A 23,567-nucleotide genomic window follows, 5' to 3' on the forward strand; every position below is an offset into this window, starting at 1 on the left:
AACCAAATTCCAGCAGCTTCAACCTGTTTTTTGTAGTTCTTGGATATTACCAGTTTCTTTCAGCACAAGACGTTCTTTTGTTAGTAGACGTGGCAAAAGACCTCTGTTTAATATACTTTTAAATGGGTGCAAGTCAAACTAGCCCTATTTATGTGGACACACTATTATAATCACTAACAAGAAAAAACAAAAAGATACTACAGAATGTTTTACACTTGCAGATTAGTTGGTTTAGGGGCAGTAATTATGTGACAGAACACCAGTTGTTGCAGAAATCATGGAAATCCCAAGACCGCGACAGCATACATGTTTCTTGTAAGTGTATGTAAACATTTGTTCATTGTATACAAGAGTAGACTGACACAGCAGCTTGTATCGGAGAAATGTGTGACATCCTGCTAAGAATGGAAAAAACTCCATTAATTGCCTTAATTTTAGAAGCTATTTTACCTCAAACTACTTTCCACATTCAGCCCAAGTCACTACGTACAACCAGTGCTAACGTTCACCTTTCTTAGCAGGAACTGACAAGAAACGCTGCGCCGACGCGGACGTACAGGAAACATTCGCACGTACACAGTGTGTCTGTGTGTGTGAGGTGTATGGTAGATGGGTTTGAGACATTGATTTGCCGACAGACGTGAGACTGTGATCTTACCTTTCCGTGGCACCGCCGTCTATTCGACAGCAGCATCACTGACCTTTTGTCAGTGTGTACAAAGCAACAGTGTGAGGCTGACCAACCTCCCAGAAGCCTTCTGTCATTTATTCACCCCTCCCAAAACCTAAAGCCCTGCTGAGAAGACCTTATGATTATTTGCAGCTAAAGCCATGGGGCTCAGGGAGAACTCGAGTCTCAGGACTGATGCTCCAACAAGGCTTCTGAGATCTTCTGAATGCTCTGGCTTGTGATATGTACACTTAGGTGGCAGTTTATTAGGTACACCTACTATATACATGCATTCTGTAGGTGTGCCATTCATCTCTACTACATTCATCAAGCTCTTGCTTTTTTCAATGGGTCTTCAAGCATCTTCTCGAATTAGGATTAATTCCATACAGTCATTAGGTGCTTTAAGCTCCTGTTTCTACAACTACGTACAATTACAAGGACTTGCAATCTCCTGATCCTGTCTAAGATTACAAGGTCCTATATCTAACCCAAACACCAAAAGACCCCAGTAGACTATTTAAAGACAACTGCGCCAGCTCCGATGGCTGGTGTGGGCGACATCAAAATTGATGCAACCGGCAATATCACATGCAGTAATTTGCATTCAGTGCCGCCTGGTGGACGTTGTGTGCATGAAAGCTCAATTTCTGCTTCATATTCCATTGGTTAGGGACGTCACATGATTATTCGAGTACAAGGGAAGTTATATGATCCTGCAAGTCGTTCTCAGAATATCCCAGTTTACAAGTTGTGTTTGAGGTTGCAAACCACTTCTTTTCTCTTCACTTAGTTCATTTTATGTAACAAAACATCTACACTACAACCCTTCATTCGTGTGCAAAGGGAACTATTAGCTACTGCTGCTATTCACAGGAATACAAGTTCCTGCTCCTGTCTAATGCCAAGTTCACACTACGGGACTTTCCAAGTCGTCGGGTCGCTGTACAGTTCACACTACATGACTGGATCTCTTGTAATCGAGTCTTTCAAGTCGGTGTGTATTTCACACTACACGACTGATCGGTGATAGGGGGGTTTCACACTACACCATCTATCACCAACTGGAATTGCAGGCGAGCTTCTCTGGTCTCCCAAGCTACGTTTTGTCACAAAAACAAACACAAGAAGGGACGAGGGGTTTAATGATACCATGTCCAAAAATGCACGTCAACAATAAGCGAGCGATCAAAGTTTGTGCGCTGATGTGCAGCGTAAAAGCAAAGAGAAAAAATAAATGAATCTGAGTGGATTTAGCTACGCGAGCAGCATGGATAGTAGAGAACGATAAGGTCAGAAATACTGTAAAACTTGTGTGTGTATCGATGTATTCTGATATAAACTATATTATGCCCCCGCGTTTCCCCCACACCGTATCTTGCGTTCTCATTGGCTGTTTGACATAGCGCTCATTGCCAGTCGGCCAACTCTTATCCAGATATTTGACAAGCTAGATATCTCTCCTCAGTGGCTCCTCAGAGTTGTTCCCGAGCCGGCAAATCTAGCGCCGACCAGTCGGCGAGCGAAAATCAGGGCAAAAATCGTGTAGTGTGAACTAGGCATAAGGGAACAACCTCCTACCCCTTCCCCCCCCCACACACACCAGGAGAGTACAATCTCCTGCTTCTGACTACTACTGGACTACAGTGCACCAATACTGTTGGTTTATACAATAATAAAAGAACAGTAAGAATGCATGCAATATTGGAGAACGTCATAAACTGGCACCTGGATGCACAACACAGTTATTTTTTGCAATAGAGCCCCAGAGCAAAGATGAAGCAGCAGTGACACTTTGTTTGGCTTTCATCTTTGGATTAGCATCCTAATGTGCACAGCTTAAGGCCACAATTAAAGCTTAAATATAAATGTTCTAATGAGCCGAATGAGAAAAGGAAAGCTCAGTTTGCAGAGCGCTGATAGCACTGGAGCGGAATGTAATAGCTTGTTTTACGTACTAAGGACGGAGTCCCAGCAGCGCCCGCAACCCGACTCCCAGAACTCTCCTTATTATTCTGTTGGGACAAATGAAAGACTTTGAATTTGATTGATACTTCTCAGGCCAACCCTGGACACAGTTTCCTCTGCTGGCCTGTCAGAGGCCCAGAATTGAGCAACAAATATCGTAAATGCTGGACTCCTGAACCGCAAAGTAATACCGAGGACTGCGGTGACCCAATTCAAGATGCTGTCTTACCTGCAGGTTCTTCCTCCAGACGTTCACCGCCGCAAAGGCTAGCTGCATCTGCTTCCTGCGGGCGTCTTTATGTCGTTTGTATGCAATCTCGATAAAGATGAGGAAGATCCCTGCTGCGATGCCTCCAGCGACAAGCATGAACACACCTGGTAGAAAAAAAAACAGACATTAATTTCCTTAACGTTTACTTTTCCATAAAAACTGGACCAAATGCTCAGAAAACCAGAACAAGAAGGAGCTTTTGGGCCAAACCAAGCATTTCTAGTGTACCTATTGTGGACAGCCACCTTAAATAGGTGTTTGTCCAACACAGTATTGCTTGTTTAGACTCTATGTTTAGACCTATAAAGCAAACAAAAGGCATTGGACAAAAAGAAGGCTACAGTACCTTACCACTGCAGTTTTTGTCCAATCTCTTTTAGAAAATCTGCACCCGAGAGTGGACCATACCTGCCATGTTCTCAAAGGTGAGTGTGGCTGGGGCATTGCTCCTTGAGTCACACTCCTGGTATCTCACCCAGGTTTTATCCAGGTCCTCCATGAAGCCGTTCTCATGGGAACTGCAGGGAGTGAGGGGAGCGAGGGGAGAAATCGAATATTATTATAAAGCATCGTGTGCAAATCAGATAGTTCTGTCCATTTCGTAAAGACACGCACAGAAAGACATACAAAGCCACAAAAACATCACAGCAGGGGGTCGGGAGAAAGGAAGTACAGAGAGAGATGAGTAAGAACAACATCTCGGATGGTGCTATCCAGGTAAACAAGACTAAATGAAAGATACAGGAGCGTACAGTATTGATGCTTCGGCTGGGACAGACCTGAGAATAGCCAGGGACACATTCTGTTTCCAGGGGCTGTCCTTGCGCATGCCTATGCCAAAGCCCGATCGGAAAAACAGCTCTCCCGTGGTCACCAGGTCGCACTTCTGCGAGGCTTCAAACTCCAGCACCGCAGAGTCCCAGATGAAAGCATGCAGCTTGCTGTGGGGGGTAGGGAAGGGGGTAGGGATGGGGAAGGATGGGGTGGAGGTTATGGTGCAACAATACAGTGAGTAATAACACATTGCATACTTCCTCCCACCTCTGACCATCTACAGACCATCATCTTTTAGCCAAAGGAAATCCAATGCTGGACCAGTGGACTCTTGTCCCCCATTGGATTCCCTCAGAGACGATTTTGCTGGAAACCTGGAAAAGGGTTTTCTAAGCTCAACATTAAACCCTGTGTAAATGAAAGAGATATGTTGACCTAGGATAAACTCTGGGCTCACGTCAAGGCTACAAATGCTGACATTAACTGAAAACACCTGAAACCAGAGGCCGTGATTCCTTCAGGCTCAACCCATTGGCGACTCACTTGTCCCGGACAGCCTGGATGGCCTCAGCGGCGCTCTCATAGTTGTGCTTCTCCATGTGGCGATACATGGTGCTCAACTCGACCTGGCGTCGGAAGTAGATATCCACTGAGCTCTGCTTCACCGTGGCATAGATGAACTTGTCTGATGGGTTCCTCAACTGCCAACACATAAAGTCAACAATGAACGTGAGTTTAGGTCTCAATCGGTCACTCTGTCTTCAAGTTTTGCGTGTAGGAACGTAATGGGGAACGTACCCTTGGATCATTGATGCCGGTGATGCGTTCCTCAGGCCGATCCAACACCAGGAAGGCAGCCAGGTTGGCAGTGTAAGATGCCACAATGATCATAGCAAAGCCGGCCCACACCATGCCCAGGATTCTTGCCGAAAAGCTGCGTGGTGCACCTACATAGTGTCAGATAAATGATTAGCATATTTCAAGATTTTAATTCAAGAAATGTTAGTCAAATATGATACGATTGCTAAAATGAAAAGAGTAATTACAATTATGTCAATTAATTTATTATCCATCCACCCATCCATCCATCCTTCAATTTATCCATCCATCCTTCTATCTATCTATCTATCTATCTATCTATCTATCTATCTATCTATCTATCTATCTATCTATCCATCCATCCATCCATCCATCCATCCATCCATCCATCCATCCATCCATCCATCCATCCATCCATCCATCCATCCATCTAGGTAGCTAGCTAGTAGCCAAATGCTTAATTATTAGGGTCCACTAAATTGGAATAAATAAAAGTGCCGTATTTCCTGCATGGTTCACAGAAATGAACATGAATAAATAATAACTGATCTTTTCTCTCAACGCAATATTCAATGTTTTATTTCAAATCCACTCCACTGGAGTGTCCAATTATTTACAGACTGCCCTTTAGCTTGACCTTTTGTGCTTCAAACAGATTGGCAGTATCTTTGATAGTTTTACCTTCTCCAATACCAGAGTTCAGCAACACTCCCCAGGAGAACCACATCGCTGAAGATAACGTGAGAGCGTCTTCTTCTTCCTCTTCACTGTTTACTTTAAACCTTCCGAAGGGACTGGAAAAGCCGGACGACACAACGGACAGCAGGTTAACAGGACAGAGTTTCTACATTTATTCACAGCTTGTAGAGGTATTATAACCCAGGTCAATCCCAACAATTACAACAACACCATATGGAGACATGGAGCAGTGAGTGGATGGTGGAGTCCATGAGAACACAGACAGACAGAGGAGTGATGGTCTCACACAGCCTCTTTCATAATGTTGTACCTGAACCGGTCTAGTAGGTATAGCATCACCGCCACCACATGCACCGACAGACCCACCAGCAGCCATAGCGTGCTCTGGAAGGGCTGCATGAACGAGTCCAGGGTACTTCGAGGTATTTCCTGAAACACATAGCATCGTTTCACTTGCCTGCAAACTTTAACATACTTTATATACTGTTTAGGAACAGGGACACACACTGAGACGAACAGTCAGGATCACATGGAGAGAGTAAAGTACCTTTTTGACCAGGATGGTGAGTCCCTGGTATTTAAACGGCTTGGAGAATTCAATGTACTGAGCTCGTTCATTGTTTATGGTCAGTGGAGCAACAATCATGTCTGCGAGGCCACCCAGGAGCTCTCCCATCATGCCGTTCCACTCCTTCTTGTTGCTGTTGTTTACCTGAGAGTAAGTAAAAATAAGTCATCGGACTACCAGAGGTCCCATGTCTGCCCACAAAAAATGCCTCAAGGCAGCAAAATACATCAATATACATCAATATATATCAATATACATTAATATACATCAATATACATTCATATATCAATATACATCAATATATATATACATATATTAATATATATCAATATACATCAATATACATCAAATCAAAACTATTTTCTGTTGAATCAGTTGATCCCATTTTTTTGTGATAACTCACTCTTTCCTGTGTCCCAAATTTCCCATCAGCCACCAGGTGGACCTCATAAGTGAAGTTCATAGTCATGGCCAGCTTGATCAGCAGGTCAATGCAGAATCCATAACAGCACTGAGGCACCGTTGGGCGTCCTGTAACCAAACAAAATTCAATCTCCAATCACCCCAAATACACGTCTATGGCCTAAACTCTACTACATGTATATGGCCTAATACCCTACTACAGGTCTATGCCAATGTTACATGTGCTGATATGGTCAGCAGATCTGATCCAGATATGTATACATTCTAATATCATAATTGTCTGTGTTGAGTTACCTGGAATGGTCTCGTTTGGTCCAGTACAGATGACCTTTTTAATCAAGACTCCGTTTGGTGTGAACTCCTCTCTGCAGGTCCCCTCCAGCGTGGTCGGTTTCACGTACACAAAAGGCTCCTGATGGATGGTCACTATCTGTAATGAGACAGAAGAAAGAAGGTCAGTCAAGATGATTTATTTGGTTTGAATAATCTCATGACCTTTGCTACTGCGTGTGTTGGAGGGGCGAGTGTTAGGTAAGGGCCTCTTCAGTCAGGAGTGGTAGGTCTGCAGCAAGAGAGGTGAAATACGATTGGGGGAAAAATTGCATTTAAAAACAAAATGTTAAATAGAGCAAGAAAATCAAAAATTAAATAATTTTCATCATACACACATCCACGTTTCCCTATGAGACGCTTTGTTACTTATTTTGTTTAAAACTTGGACAGTGTGATACTGCAAAAGAACAGTAAAAGCAAATACTTTGTGTTTCTGGACATCTAAAAATTAAAGATGGTCTCTCAGAGATCCAGTACTTTTAATCTTGTGGACATCTGGAAACCTCTGGGTCTCTCTGTTTCCCCTCCAGGCCAGATGATCTTCCTCTGTTTGTTCAGCACCACCTGAGGGGGAAACGAACTAAAATCAGCTTAAAGTGCCTTATTATAAGCTTGACTTATAAATACAGACACATACGTAGTTTATTACTGACTCTCACATTATATTGCAACACTGTTGTGGTAGAGAGCAAACAATGTGTGAACCACTAAACCACCACCAGTAACAGAGTGTGTTATGTGATTTAGGAACAGAAGGTAAACATCAAGGTTTAGTGCTAACTACAGTAAATACCTGCGTTCCATTATAAATGCCAACTTGGACCAGCCTGCTCTTCTGGTAGTTGAAGATGCTGTAATGGGCGTACTTCCTGTCTCCATCATCATTGAACTCCACCCTTCCTGTCAAGCCTTCTGGATATTTGGATGACATCAGAACTCTGTAGAAAAGGGGGAGGCCATCGATGAATAAAGAACTACTGACATACTTATGATTATTAATTATAGTTTGTCATTAATGATCATTTATCATCTGTGCCTCTGTATATAATTCCCCTGTTTAGTACATAAAACTGTAGTGTTTATAATATTCCTATCTTCAACTATCATATTATTATTATTATTATTACCACAATTATAATAATAATAATAAATAATTGATATATATAAAATTTTTGATATATAATAAATTTGTAAATAAAATATATAATATTTGTGAGTAAAATAAAAAAATAAATATTATTTCTTGTAAATAAATATGAAATTATGAATAAATATATAACAAAAATAATTAAATACATTTTTTTATTATTATTATTTCTAAATTATTATCTTATACAACTGAAAACATATGTCTTTCCTCTGGACAACACTGTCAGTAATTGTATAATTAATCTCTTATTGCCTATTCATGGATATAAATATAAATTTTAATAGAATTATTTATATCCATAGTAGATTCTTCAACACCCCAGTTGGCTCTACAGATGTGGCACATACATTTTATTTCGAAATACATTTGAATATTAATATGAACATATTCTACAGTTTATTTTACTATTGTAAAATAGTTCAGTACAAACCACCCACAGTCCTTTAGGCTTTATACACACATGCATGAACCGGATTCTAAACTGTTCTTCTACACTCATGCTGACCTTTTAAATAGTGGCCCGGTCTTCCAGATGTTGGTGTTGCCCACGCAGCCCCGAGGCGGCTCAGTGATGTTTTCCTTTTCAAAAAGCTCCTGGATGGACTGAGCCACAACCGCCACCGCATCACTGATATGAGCCGATTCGTTCTTACCGTTTATGAGCTGGAGGCCGATTAGCCCTGTGAGAGTTAACATCAAAATACACCAATACAAGCATTTAAAAATACATTTATTAAGGTGGAATTGGTCAGAAGCCTTTCGTCAATAAGTAATAATGTGTCCTAAGCACCAACACTGTGTGTGGGATTTTCCACACAGTGGATATCAAGACCACTGAATCTAGATTGGAAAATAATGGGAGTTTATAATAATAAAAATAATATGCAGTTGTTGTTGTCAGAGTAAACATTTTATGATAGTACTATCGTCAGTCTGGAGTCTTAATTCAAAATAATATCAGAAGAACAGAACGTTCAATTAAAGTAAAATCATTATATCAAATACTACAAATCTAAAGGATTTGTCATTTTTCTAACCACAAAGCTGGTGGATATTAAAACTAGGACTGGAAGCAGAATCTATGGTCAGATTTTTGGTAACAAACACTGTAGGTTGATCTGACTTCAATAACAATCATTGTACAGAGAAGCAGTCAGTCTTTATTGATAAGTATGGTGGAGGAACTGTGATGTGATGTAATAATATGCTTTAATTTATGTAATATATCTAATATATCAGTCTTAATGTAAACATGGCGCTGTTACTGACTCTGGCTGTGCATAATAATTCTACACGTACCATCTGGAGCTTCACTCAGGGCTTTACCGGACATCTCCCGCTCTCCGACCAGCCAGACGTACCCGGAGCCGGTCATATTGAGAAAACGAGCTGTCTTGTAGACGGCTGCAGCATCATCTTCACTGCACACACACACACACACACACACACACACACACACACACACACACACACACATCAGTTGAAGGCTTGACAATGTCTGCTTGTTAAGTGCAGCCTCCCAATTCAGTCGTGTTTACATTTTAATTGGCATCGTTACATTCTTTACAGCAGAAAATGTTTTCTCTGTAAGAACAGTATCTGGAGATGCTAGTCGTCGGTCCAGCATGTTTTCAGGAGCTAAATGGGCTCCTGGGGGGAGAGCGGATTTAACAAAACTGACAAAAGGAATTCAAACAAGTCCTGCTGTGCAACACAAAGTAGTTTTGATCATATTGCTTTAACAATCAAGTGTTTTATGGTAAGTCACCTTATTTCTATTTTTATTTGCTTACAGATATGAATATAGTGACATGGTGTGACTAAAAGCATTATTTATTATTCATCCTCAGTATTGAACTACTGTTGAAGTGACTCTAGTCTTACCTGGCAGACAGAATGATCACCCGAGCCTCCAGCTCTTTGGCCTCCATCAGCAGGGCGGTTAAGTTTGTCTCCTGGTTGAACTGGAGGATTTTCTCGGCCTGGGATCAGGGCACACAGTCAGTAAATGGGGCAGGGATCACCCCCCACCCCCCCACCCCATGACCATGCTCCCTCGTTTACCTCTGGATTGGCTTGGTTCAGTTTCTTTTTTGCGTGATTGAAAAAGGAGGAAAAATGACAGCGCTCCAAGGAGAACTGGATCAACTAAAAAAAGCTAGCGGGAAAAAAACGTCTGTAAAACGTTGTTGCATGCAATGCTGGGGGTTATCAAGGCTCCAGAGAACGACGTGCATGTTAGAGGTTTGGGGAAAGAGGCCGATGCAACCGGAAACTGAAACCAGGGCAAAAGGAGTAAGGTAAGGGGTTCGATTTCCCCAAAGAAAAACTATAAAAAAGAAAAAAAAAACTAGGAGGTGCTGCGCAAAAGAAAAACAATTGTATTTGGGAGACTGTTGTGTCCCAGACTAGTTCATCTACAAAGGAACACAGGGACTGTATTGATTTCAATCTGAATCATGCATTATTTTATTGGAAGAGGGAAAAATGGCAATGATAGAAGCGGAGTGCGTTTAATTTTTCTCTCTTTTTTTTGCTTCCTTTTATAAACCGAAATCATAATCGTTCAAGTCAAGTCCATTTGTCATTTAAATCATAGGGGAACCAAAAAAAACTGTCGATATAAAAAAGTATCACGTGCTACTGAGATAAGGGCATTTCTGGGCTGGCCGATGGCTGGCTGGCCAGAGTCTAGGTGCAACGTTTGAAGTTGGTGGGCGGCGTGCATTGACCATGCAAGTATACCTTAGGTCCTCGCTTGTTGTCATAGGACAGTTGGTCGAGGTTTTCATAGTTCCTTTTTTTATTCTGATGAGTAATGTGCACAGAGAAAATATGCAGACACAGAAAAATATTATAAACAGTTGAAAAATGATGGGCAGTAAAGCATCCAACAAATGTTCCTCATCCAATTTGGAATCTCCCAACACTGGGGCCATCAAAAGACATCAGAGACTGCTCTGTGTACTCCTACACCTAAAGACTTAAGGTTTATTAACTAATAAAAATGCCCAGACACTAACTCAATCACTCAAACAGGAAAGCATCTCAACCTTTAGAGACCCTGCGGTCACATATGGGCACATTACATTTTGGCTTTGCTATTTCTTATACCCAGTTCTGCTTAACTTAGAACTGTTGTCCCCATTAGTAGACACTTTTATCTGCCATCTAGTGGTAGCAAAAGTACTAGACAATGAATAAGGTAAAAACAAGTTAAGAAACCAGTTTTAAGAGGTTTTAAAATGCACTTTAGATGGTCTATGACAGCAGAATTTGGTCTACAACATTGATGTTTACTCCCGTCAGCCAAGAATACAAATCTGAGGCCACAGTGGGCGCAGGCCTGTTTAAAGTGAATCATTTAAAGTCGATTAAATGTTGCTTGTACTTAAAAATCTCAATTTCTGATGCAACATGCAGATCTGCCTAATTAAGGCTTTCTCCAGCATACTAATGTGCCATGTCACCCAGAATAAGTCATCTTAAGTGGTTTAATGGACATAACAATGAATGTAGTGTATTTTATGACTTACACAGGTACCAAATCTGAATCCTATTTTTATATCTAAACCTTTATGTGGTTGAAGAGTTGCAGCATTAATATGCAGTTTTATGATGTGATTATAAAAATCCCATATTTTTATAGGTTTCCAACACCTTGTGAATTTCAGGTATCAAAGAATTAAGGCTGTTCTGAGAGCAAATGGGAGTCAAATCCAGTATTAATAAAGAGTTTCTAATAAATGACTATTTGTTTTCAGCTGCTCCCATATTTAGGGGTCGGCATAGCAGATCTGGTCCGCATACCAGATTTTCACATCGGATGCCCTACCTGACACAGGTTTCCTATTTCAATCCAGGCTTGGGACCGGCATTGAGAGCACACTAACAGGGGCACTAGCCAATCAGGATCATACAGACACATGACCAGTCAATAGGACAGCTGAGATTAGAACCCTGGATCAAGTGAGTGTATAATAAACCCACGCAGACACGGGGAGAACATGCAAACTCCACACAGATAGGACCCAGACCGTTCTGCCTGGGGAAAGAACCCAGGACCTTCTTGCTGTGAGGCGACAGTGCTACCCACCGAGCCACCGTGCCGATATATAAAACATATATCTATATTATAGGCTACATTTGTATTAGGCCAACATATGCTAAAATTCTTATTTTGTGATTTTTTAGGGCATCTGCCTCGAGGAAATGGCATGCTTGGATGTTGCAGTGGTATAAATAAACTCCTCTAGCCCAGAAAAAAAACAGCTCTACACTGTGACTGAGCTCAGTCTGATTTATTCTGATTCCTGCCGTGTTTCAGCTCATTTTCTGTTTTGCTTCTGCTTAATTATGAATGAAGGTATAATTTAGGACCTTCAGATTAGAACCTCCTGCTTTTATCTGGGTTATAGGACATTCAGACTAGAACCTTCTGTTCTGGGTTATCACTCAGTGTATGTAGGTTTACATGTACTTGTTCTGCACAACTGTGGTCAGCTGAAAATAGAACACTGCAGAGGACATGCTCACATTTCATATATCAGATTCGACATCAGATTCTGTTGCGCACACAGTAAATACTAATAATTCTGGGTAAAAAAAAAAAGACTGTATCACACAAGGTCTGACCCCACACTTCTGGAAAGGAATCTGTGTGCATCTGTGGGAACTTGTGGTCATTTAGTCAAAAGATCAGTTGCAAGGACAGACATCAATGTTGGACAAAATGTTTGACCTGCAACTGGCATTCCAATTCGTCTCAAAGATGCTGGATGAAGTTGATCAGGGCTTTGTGCCGACCAGTCATGCTCTGACTCGAGCGTTTTCTTTATGAAATGTCTTCCTAAATGTTTCCTCATGCAAACTCAGTGCAGGGAGGAGGTGTCATGTAGAAATAGGGAGGAATATCCAGTTGAAAGCAGATAAATCACTTACAATAACATCTTCCAGTCTTATAATATGCACAAGTATGTCATAATAAGTCCAATTCTTTCTCCAAACAACAGATCAGAATCTAAAAGAGCAGCGTCAAGGTGTAATATAGGATATTGGCAGCATAAATGCCAATAAATCTACATTAATAATGCGACAAAATCATCTCAACACAGATCAAAATCTAAAATGAATGTTTCCTCTGACATGTGGAATCCATGCCACAAAGCTGTTCTAATAGCAAAGTTTGCTTTTATGTACCCAGTATAAGTGTCCGGTGAATGTCAAAATGGGGTTTTCGTTATCGTATCTTCAAAGAATGAATCATTTCCCACTAATAAAGCCTTACAAAATCTTCAATGCATATTTCATGCGCAGTTTAATAAGCACTCGGAATAATTTCCGCCCAATTCTACTCCAGGGACCATAAGTGTGAGTCCAGTAATACAAAATTTCAATTCCCTGCCGTGTTAAAGCTTAATTGCAGTCACACGGAAATAGTCTCTTTGTTAATAATGTTCTCTATGAGCAAAGAGGGCAGCGGTAATTACCACGCTGCTGAGCAATGCCAGTTTGGGAACGTGATTTAGCTCTTCCATAATGATGGAACATCAGGAGCCTTCACAGGAGGGTTCACAACAATAAAACGCAGGGGATTGACGTTAAAACTAAAACGGCTGACTTATTTAGAGTAAATATAAGAGCTGAAGACAGGTGAGAGAAAGAAAACTGCATAAATCTGCATAAAATAATTAAGCAAATCGAAATTAAAGGTCAACCCACGTCAGACGCATCTCAACTGCACTGATTATGCAGAATCCTTTAAAACGGATCCAGAAGAATTCATTTGTTCGTTTAATGTTATAAAAACATTAATTATATTTTAAAATTTATATATTTTAATTCAATCAGATACCAAAATAATTATATTGCCTAAATGCCCAGTTTATATTGGCTATATACTATACTAGTGCATGTGAGTAAAATAGAATAAAGGCAACTGTCTGCAGTTGTAGCCTAGTGGTTAAAGGTACTGGACTAGTACCAGCAACCAAAAGATCTTTGGTTCACGTTCCACCACTGTCAGGTTGCCACTGTTGGGCCCTTGAGCAAGGTCTTCAACCCTCAATTGCTTAGACACAGTAACACCCTGGATGGGGCGCCAGTCCATCGCACACACCCATTCACCTATAGGGCAATTCAGTGTCTCCAATTAACCTGATTGCATGTTTTTGGACTGTGGGAGGAAACCGGAGCTCCCGGAGGAAACCCACGCAGATACAGGGAGAACATGCAAACTCCACACAGAAAGGACCTGGACCGCCCCACCTGGGGATCGAACCAAGGACCTTCTTGCTGTGAGGCGACAGTGCTACCCAATATAGACAATATACTGTCACAGAAAATATGATAGGGTAACTGGATATGACCAGTTTGAGAGGTTAAAATTTCAGGTTAAAATTGCACTTGTTCACATGAGAAAATCACTTAATGGTTTGATAGGTACACAATGATGTCTATTATCTGCTGTATCCTTTACAGTTACCAGATGTTAACTGAGTAGTGCACCTATAGAAGATTCTGGACCTACACATTAAATAGGGATCTTTACCATCGTAATCAAAACATCAATTAACAGAATAAAATGGGAATAATTATGCTTCATTTATCTAGTACAATCACTGAGACTACATCGCGGAGATTTACCATCACTTACTCACCTGTCTATAAATATACATGAGAGCAGCTAAAGCCCTTTGTGAGTCAGTGATGCTTTTGAAAGCCCCAGCTCAGGATCTTCATTTCGCTCTTACTGAGGATCGACTCAGGAGATTTTTAACATGGCAGAAAGCAACATGAGATGAGTAAGAAATGCACAAACATTTTCATTTGATTTGACCACATTAGACGCTGTTGATGCCTTCGGCTTCAGCCAACATTTACATAATGGCATGAGAGACACGTGTGTTCACACAACACGAGAGCAAACAGCTACGTACACCGAAGACCTCCGAGACTGGAAAGCGCAGACGCTTCGGACGACCGGCGGGAGCTCACCTTGGTCTCTCGTTCCTCCAGAAGTGTCTCCAGTCTCTTCTGAGCTGCTCTGCCTTCGTGGTCGTCGCTGACTATTAAAATGATGTGGTTCCAGCGGAACTCGCGCATCATGTCGAACCACACGTGTGCCTGGTGCGAGTACGGAGGCACAGTGCGCAGGAAGGAAAGATGGATACTCTGAGGAGGAGACGAAACAGAGAATGGAGCTGTATATACAATATAACACCATGTACTTATATTTGAAACTTGGTGTTTTTCCAAGACGTCTTTTTTTCTGTCTGAAAATACATCTGAACACGTAACTGGGGTACTAGTCCTGTAACTCCAGTTTTGGTAGCAAATAACCTGGTATTACCCTAGTAAAATTTTAGTGTTTTCTCTGAAAATGCTCATACAAGGGAAGAATTAATGCTACAGATTAATTTATTAATGTAGAGCTTTCCAGATTGACAGTCAATGTGATTTACAGGCAAGTAAGGACTTCTTGACCTAATTGCTTGGACATTAGTGCTTAAAATTATTTGTGGGGCACCAAAAAGACCAGAGTTAGTTTTTCTAATGTGTGTTACATCAACAGCTGCCAGAATAATCAGAAAGATTTATGATTAAAATCACTGACCACTTTTCATTGACTAACCTTATCAGAGTAGATGGACATGCGGGTGGTGAGGCCGACCACGGGTATACGGTAGAATCCTGCAGTGTAGGAGACCGGTGTAGGAGTGAGGTGGTCACTGGACTGCGGTGGGTGACTTACCAAAATTGCGTAGACCTGCAATAAGATTTATAATAATTAATAAAGGACGAGGATAGTCATGACTAGTACTCTGAGTTTTCTGGGTCGGCTCTGAACCAACCCTGATCAGAATGAAGCTGTTCTGAAAGATTTAAGGATAAATAAAAACAACATGCCGGCTTTAAAATATTTATCACAAAAAGCTGTTCCCCCGTTCAGGCATATTTATAAAAATATGGGAGAGGCTGTAACACGGATTTGGCATCATGTGGGCAGCTAGGATGGTTTTGTATCTTGACAGGATGTTTGTTTGAGCCTCTAATGAAGATTGTCGTCCAAAATGCTCCGAGGCACAAGGCATGTCTTTCCTGCCATCTGCTACTAACCGTCCCTCCATCAGAATGAAAATAAATCCATGCACAATTAGTATTCATGCCTTAAAAAGTATTCACACTGTTTTAATTTGGGATATTATTGCCTCAGACTTTACATGTCAAATATGGTACAATATTTTGTATTTTGTAGTATAAAAAGTGTAATATTTTACCAGTTAATTTAATGTTTTTTTTTAATATTCATACCCTTTGTGAAAGTCGATTTAGTCCGATCTATACCAAGTCTTTGTAAAGCCTATCAATATAGTATACAGACTGACCACAGATCAAATTATGAATCATTTATGGAGTCCAACCTCTCAAAGCATTAATAACAATTAAAGGATCTAATTTTTAAGCAGACCAACTCAGAATACCATCTAGAAGAATACCATCCATCCCAAAGGCACTGAACATACAGCTCAGTGTAGTCCAACCTAATAAAGTAGAGAACGTACATTAAATAAACATTACAGCCACACTGACCACACTAGGTCAGACTAACTAAACCAACTTAAAGCGCATTTATTAGAATACCTACTGTGACAATCTGACAGTTGCAAAAGCCAGTAGTTGGAACAAAAGACATATTCAGGGTGTTAAACTAAAAGAGCTTATGGAAGAGTTGCAGGAAAAAAAGTCCCTAGGTAGAATTTTTAAAGCATTACTTGAAGGACTCTTGAGCAGAATGATAGAAGGTCTTGTGGTTTGATGAGACACGTGTGGTGTAATTGAAATAACTGGTACTCTTTTATAAGACTTTAAATAAAAACCATTTCCCTTTTTGTTAGAAAGTCAGGAAGGAAGTTCAAGCATAATGATTTAAAGCAACAACTAAGCGACTTGAAATGAAGACGACTGATGTTCTAAAATGGTCTGGCCAAAGTCCTGATCCTAATCACATCTTACATCTGTGTCGAGACCTCAGAGTTACTTTATAGTACTAATTTTGTAAAGAAGAATGGGCCCAAATCTCTTCATTATGCTCTGTCGCTTTTTCAAGGTACAGTTGGTACAGAATGAGTACAATGATGTAAACAGTGGATTCAGAAGGAATTCTGACACCTTGCCTTTTTTGGGTTGTGGTTTTGATTCTGAATGGATATAATTGCCATTTATCCCATCAATTAACCACAATGACAATTGAAAACATATATTTTAAAATTAATTAAAACAAATAAAAAGCAAAAACCCACAAATCAATCCATGAAGACTAAGGAACTGTCTGTGGATCTCCAGGGTCACATTGTGGAAAGGCACCAATTAAAGTATCAAAGTATATCTAAGCCATATCGAACCATCCTAAAGTAAGCAATCCAGCCAAACTCGACATCCAGGTAAGAAAGAAAGGTAACAAAAAAGTCATAATGACACCAAAAGAAACCACCAAAGGTTCTGTGTAAATATGGTAGAACCTTTTGCAGCTCTTCATAAATCAGGCCTTCATGGTCCGCATATGATCTTACTACACAACAATCATAGCAGGTCCCTGAATGCTCTTCAGACCCATAATATATCTGATATGCATGAATGGGATCTGAGTGCAGTAAGAATAGCTCATCATTTATAAATGTTATATAGGGCCTGCCAGCTGGGCACTGCATGCCAACGAAAAGCCTGATCTCAGCGCCTTTTAACTGACATCAAGCATCTATTATTGCCTAAAGTGCTCTTAATTAAATTTGCTGAACGCAGGCTTTTAATGATGAAATGCTGCACCAGATTCCATTGCTCCCCAGACGCTGCCGACTCGCTGCCGTATCCACGATGCCTCTTTCGTCCATTATACATAACATCGCCAGACCAACCGATCGATTTAAAATCAATAATATTTTCAGACAGCAGCATATGTAGAGAATACAGATCTTACATTCGGTCGAGGTCAAAAGTCTGCGTACTGACTGAACTCACTGGAACACATGGAACACTTTTTTTTTGTTGCTCATTTCACCCATTATAAGCCACTTTAACAGCTATCAACAAACTTCTGACACAATTCTGGTTAAATCTTCGACCATTCCTGCCAAAATGTAAACAATTCAGTCAGTTTAGTTGGTTTTCTGTTATGCAATTAGGGATGTAACGATACACTCTACCCATGATGTGATACAATACACGATACTGGGTTCACGATATGATTTTTTCCCGATTTTTTTCAACAAAATGAAATTGAAGACAAATTATGACAAAGTTTCCTTTTATTATTTCTCTTTAAAAAAATAAAATAAAAATACTGTATTTGTGCTTATCTTTTATTTATCTAAATAATGAATGCCCTTTTATTTCTGAGGTAGGTACAGACTATGCCAAACAATGCTGCACGTTTCCCTTTTTGTGTAGAAAAACTAAAAAGAAATTTTAAAACAAATCTCACATTACATAAATAAATGAATAATACAAATAAAGAAAGTATCCTCACATAAATACATTTGGCCGGAAAATTCCGTACAACTCTGTGTAGTGATGTCAACCAGGCGAGGTGAATAGCGCCAGTGCCCTCTGCTGTTTAAAGTGAAGATCGATTCATTTTACATGAATTACCGATTTGAATCGTGGCACATGTGCACCGATTTTTAACTGCCTTGTGGTGCATCGTTACATCCCTATATGCAATTGACTTATTTTTAATAAAAACAGGGGACAGCGGTAGCTTAGTGGGTAGAGCTGTGCGTTACCAACTAGAAGATTGCAGGTTTGAATCCAGACTCTGCTGCGCAGCCACTGCTGGGCTTTTAACCCTCCCCAGGGGCACTGAACAATGGCAGCAACAAGCTGGGATATGTGAATAGAATTTAATTGTACTGTGCATGTGTAGATGTATATAAGCCAAATAAAGGTGTTTTATCTGCTCTAGATTATTATTATATTTTAATAAGGTTGAGGTTGGCACTCTGGAAACTCAACTAACACAAAGGTAACTCTCAAAAATTCAGTTTAGATTGATTAAGACATTCCAAAAAGCTGATCCGACTTGGTTGTGATTTGTTGTGTGTCACTGTCATGCTAGAAAACCCAACTGAGTCCAAGATTTGAAACAGCCCCATCGCGTAATATGTTAATGCTTGATGGTAGTTGCACTGCCATTGGGTTTCATTGCATCATCTTTCCTCCCCACTTTAATTTTATTTTATATCACAACAAAATACACCTTTCACAAAGCCTTAAGTTTGATTTGACTTGTAAATTTCGTGGTTTGGTCTAATGGTTTCAGTCAAATTATATGGCCACAGAGCAAACCATTCTATACAAATTAATTAATATTATTAATTGATACAAAAATGTATAAGTATGTAAACCAGTAGCCATGGGATGAGCACCCACAATATACTGATAAAAGAATCAATTTTGTTACGGTGTTTTTAAATACAGAAATATGGTTCAATCATTTAGTCACACAAAGAAAACACTTCCAAAAATAATTACATTTTAAATCTGCCACGACACACACCCCTCATAAATGTACGTAAACTTATGACCAGCTGAATATTGAAGAGCTTGACAGTAAAATATATGATTCATGCTTCACTCATTCCACATAATTAAAAGAACCTCTTCAGCTAATTTGTTTTGCTGCTGTACCTCTGATTTATGTCCCAACCTCAACAAGCTCCTGATCCCTGTGAATAATATTGTGCTGCGAATGTAGAATCATTACAAATCATCACAGTATCACGGACAGACAGAGACCACGTCCAGCACATACAGCTCAGCTCAAAACAAAAACGATCTATTATTAATACCCAGCATCCTCAGTACAAACAGAGCTGATCAGGACAAAACGTCTTTTTGGTCAATGGCAAAAAAAGTGGGATTTAAACAATCTGTTAATATGTGGGTGGCATTTTAGTTTGTAAGGTGTTAGATCTACCACCTATTAAAATGACAGTATATAGTGCCTTACATACCCATACAGACACCCATATAAAAAGTGCCAACTACATTCATTCAACTATGTCAATAATTAAATAATAATGAAAAATATAGTGTATATTTCGAATCCTAAATCTTAAGATCTGTTACACCATTACAGTTTTATTATTTAAAAACTACACCCCCTTTATCCTAACCATCTCTAAAATAGCACCAGGCAGAAATCCACACATTATATGATTGTGTGGAAAATATACTATTAATAATCATTTGAATGTAAAGAAATAGTAGCTTATATAATAAAACATTAAAACGTCATCTAAGAAACTTATGATATTAGGAAAAATTGTGATCGAATCATTAAGCAATAATTAAATGAATAAATAAGAATCCCAACACTGCCATAAAACACTCCACACAATGGCTACCTGTCACAAATTCCCAACTCTTAATGGTTTGGGTTCTGGGGGCTTCGCCTGTACATTGGCGTCACTGCTTCTAATGATGAATTGGCCTTAAATGCTTGACTTCAGAACACATCCGATGGCCAAACAAACAGCTCCTGATATTTATCTAGTTCAGCACCACACCAGACTTAATGAGGCTGAATCAGATGATGGACCATGTCAAGTACATCCACATTCTATCTGTTGAAGTGAGTCAGCTTTACAATCACTAGAGTAGCTGCATTATGTGACAAAAACACATGGTTTTATAAATAAAACATATAAATAAAACACCTACATATAAACCTTATTTTATATTACCTTATTTTTTCATTATTATTTAATTATTGACGTAGTTTAATGAATGTAAAGTTGGCACTTTTTATACAGGTGTCTATATGGGTATGTCATGCAATATATACTGTAATTTTAAACATTAAATGATAATAATAATAATAATAATACATTTTATTTATATAGCGCTTTTCAAGATACTCAAAGACGCTTTACATAAGACAAATAATCAAAACAAATACGTACATACACCATACAAATCATAGTACAAAATCAAAATAGTACATCAACATCAAGAATAATTAAGATAAAAACAAAGAGAGCAGCATAAGACAGTTCATTAAAAATTAGCTAAATTATGAGAGAGAACAACAAATATAGAACAATTTCTTAAAATTAGACAGAAACAGGACAGATTTACATGCAATCAGGAAACTGAAAACTTTACAAGTTTTAGGATCTAGGACTTCACATTTCTGTCGTGATCTAAGTATAAAAACTATTAAAAAGAATAGCAAAAATAAAAGCATTTATTTCGTGTTGTTACAAGTTAAATGCCATATTGAATAGATGAGTTTTGAGAAGTGACTTGAATTTGGACAGGTCAGGACAATCTCGTAGGTGTTTGGGGAGAGCATTCCATAAAGATGGAGCAGCTATGGAAAAGGCCCTGTCACCCCAGGTCCGGTGCTTGGTCCTAGAGGGTATGGACAGTAGATTAGCCTCAGAAGAGCGAAGGCTACGGGAGGGAATGTGCTGATGGAGCAGGTCGGTGAGGTAGGATGGGGCCTGATTATGGAGAGCTTTGTGAGTGAATAGAAGAATTTTGAATTGAATGCGTTGAGCAACGGGAAGCCAATGAAGTTTTTGTAGAACAGGTGTAATATGATCACGGGAGCGAGTATGAGTAAGGAGGCGAGCAGCTGAATTCTGGATATACTGAAGTTTTTTTAGGATTTTGTTAGATGTACCATAAAGGATGCTATTGCAATAATCAATTCTGGATGTAATAAAAGCATGAATCAAGGTTTCGGCGGCAGAAAAGGAGAGTGAAGGACGTAGACGTGCTATGTTTTTTAGATGAAAGAAAGCAGTTTTGGTGATGTGATTTACATGGCGGTCAAAAGAGAGGTTGCTATCAAAAATTACACCAAGATTTCGGATGTTAGAAGACGGAGACAAAGTGTCATTATCAATGGTAATTTGAAAAATTTTTGTGGTTTTTGCCAGGGTTGTAGGACCTACGATGATCATATCTGATTTTTCACAGTTTAATTTGAGGAAATTAGCTTTCATCCACAATTTCATTTCAGTGATGCAATTTGTCAGAGTGGAGTGAAGTTCAGTATTAATGGATTTGGAGGAGATGTAAAGCTGAATATCATCAGCATAGCAGTGGAAATGTAAACCATGCCGACGTATGATGTCACCAAGGGGGAGCATATAAAGAATAAACAAAAGGGGACCTAACACTGAGCCTTGGGGAACGCCTTGGGACAGTGGAGCAATGGCAGAACTACAATTGTTGATATTAACAAACTGTTGTCTGTTTACGAGATATGACCTTAACCACAAAAGGGCAGTACCAGTGATGTTGACAGAGGATTCAAGGCGGGACAGAAGAATGGAGTGATTAATGGTGTCAAAAGCTGCAGTAAGATCAAGGAGGACGAGAATATTAATTTGTCCAGAGTCTGAGGAAAGAAGAAGGTCATTTGTGACTTTGAGGAGGGCTGACTCAGTGCTGTGCTGGGGGCGGAAACCAGACTGAAATGATTCAAATAGATTATTGGAATTTAGGTGATCTTTGAGCTGTGAGGCAACAACACGTTCCAGTATTTTCGACAGAAATGGAAGATTGGAAATGGGCCGAAAGTTACTCATAATGTTAGAGTCAAGTCCAGGTTTTTTAAGTATGGGAGTAACAGCAGCCAATTTGAGTGATTGAGGGACTGAGCCAGAACTAAGAGAGGAATTGATTATCTCTGTGATAAGTGATGAGATAACTGGAAAACAACCCTTAATACCCTTGATACACTTAATTAATAGTTGTGCCAGCTAATGCTCTGTGTGGTTAATCTAATACATTAATACCACCTAAAATGCCATCCACATACTGTATTACCAACCTTAAACCAGGTGCACAGGGCAGCAATTAACAAGTATAACTGCAAAAACAGTGCAATGTATTGTTTCTATATTACTACTATACTATATACCAATAATAATAATAATAATAATACATTAGATTCCAGCTACATTCCAATTTCCTTATCTAAAACATTTTGTGACAGCTTATATCCATTTGACCAGCTTTGTAAATGAACCCTGCGCCAAATCAGCCCCACGCACCAAGAAACCCCGTTCTGAAGAAAAGGGTGCATGGAAGAAGACCCTCAGTCGGTAGCACTTACCTGGCTGGAGATGAGGTCCTCACAGACAGACAGTGCCATCTGAATAGCGTTGGATTTGTGTGTAACAGAGATGGCATTGAGTTTGAACCGTTCTCTCCCGTAGACCAGGTTGGCCTGGTTCACCGCATCTTTAAACACCTGCTCGTAGCGCTTCTGGCTCAGCACCGCACCGATGTTCACAATTTTGGGCTCGCAGCCTCCCCGTGCGCACGAACATGACACCAGGATGAAAATCATAAACAGACGCATGGTACAAAAAAATCTACTAAACCCCCTGAAAAAGAAAAAAAAACACTGTACAATACCCAGCGTTTAGAAATGCCCAGGTCCGAGGTTCATGCTCACTGCGGCGGAATGTGTGCGCTCACTTGGCCCTTTGCGTTTGCGCATCAGCCACAGCGCAGGATTGTTTCAGCTTCATTAATGTTTCCTTTATAATGCAAAGCAGCTTTTTTTGTTCAGCCTTTTCCCCCGAACTCTATTTTACCCAGGTCCAACCAACATGCTCATCCAGTGCTATAAATCTTGCAAAAAATGGGGTAAACTGGGTGCGCTGGGTTTGTGCAGGAGCGCTGACGCGACGCTGAGCGGCTGATGCTGCTGTCCACGCTATAGCTGACAGATGCGCCTGTATGCTGGGTAAAACGATACAAAATGTTCCACAGCACTCACCCGAACTGGTACATTCTGTTCACCAAATACAAGTATATAAGTATAAGCACTTCTTCCACGCTCACAGATTATATATTTCTAATATTATGT

The 23,567-nt window shown here is 39.9% G+C and overlaps 1 protein-coding gene across 3 annotated transcripts in view; it reads right to left on the reverse strand.

The window, feature by feature from the left end:
* The window catches only part of grin1a (glutamate receptor, ionotropic, N-methyl D-aspartate 1a), a 34,205-nt gene extending 10,854 nt beyond the window's left edge, over window positions 1-23,351 (reverse strand). For 2 of the 3 annotated variants that reach the window (XM_063011063.1, XM_063011065.1), the window contains exons 1-19: window positions 22,806-23,351; window positions 15,309-15,443; window positions 14,672-14,848; window positions 10,421-10,483; window positions 9,560-9,657; window positions 8,975-9,096; window positions 8,181-8,355; window positions 7,319-7,463; window positions 7,003-7,089; window positions 6,487-6,622; window positions 6,173-6,300; window positions 5,749-5,913; window positions 5,512-5,630; window positions 5,184-5,296; window positions 4,482-4,630; window positions 4,227-4,384; window positions 3,689-3,850; window positions 3,318-3,427; window positions 2,868-3,013 (exon numbers count right to left, since the gene is read on the reverse strand). In XM_063011063.1, coding sequence (XP_062867133.1) covers window positions 2,868-3,013; window positions 3,318-3,427; window positions 3,689-3,850; window positions 4,227-4,384; window positions 4,482-4,630; window positions 5,184-5,296; window positions 5,512-5,630; window positions 5,749-5,913; window positions 6,173-6,300; window positions 6,487-6,622; window positions 7,003-7,089; window positions 7,319-7,463; window positions 8,181-8,355; window positions 8,975-9,096; window positions 9,560-9,657; window positions 10,421-10,483; window positions 14,672-14,848; window positions 15,309-15,443; window positions 22,806-23,054 — 2,637 coding nt within the window. In that variant the 5' untranslated portion in view covers window positions 23,055-23,351. The remainder of the gene's footprint in view (window positions 1-2,867; window positions 3,014-3,317; window positions 3,428-3,688; window positions 3,851-4,226; window positions 4,385-4,481; window positions 4,631-5,183; window positions 5,297-5,511; window positions 5,631-5,748; window positions 5,914-6,172; window positions 6,301-6,486; window positions 6,623-7,002; window positions 7,090-7,318; window positions 7,464-8,180; window positions 8,356-8,974; window positions 9,097-9,559; window positions 9,658-10,420; window positions 10,484-14,671; window positions 14,849-15,308; window positions 15,444-22,805) is intronic. The other variant, XM_063011064.1, reaches the window with a different exon arrangement.
* Between the last annotated feature and the right edge of the window lie 216 nt (window positions 23,352-23,567).

This window comes from Trichomycterus rosablanca, chromosome 16 (genome assembly GCF_030014385.1).
Source record: "Trichomycterus rosablanca isolate fTriRos1 chromosome 16, fTriRos1.hap1, whole genome shotgun sequence".
In the NCBI taxonomy this organism is placed as follows: Eukaryota; Metazoa; Chordata; class Actinopteri; order Siluriformes; family Trichomycteridae; genus Trichomycterus; species Trichomycterus rosablanca.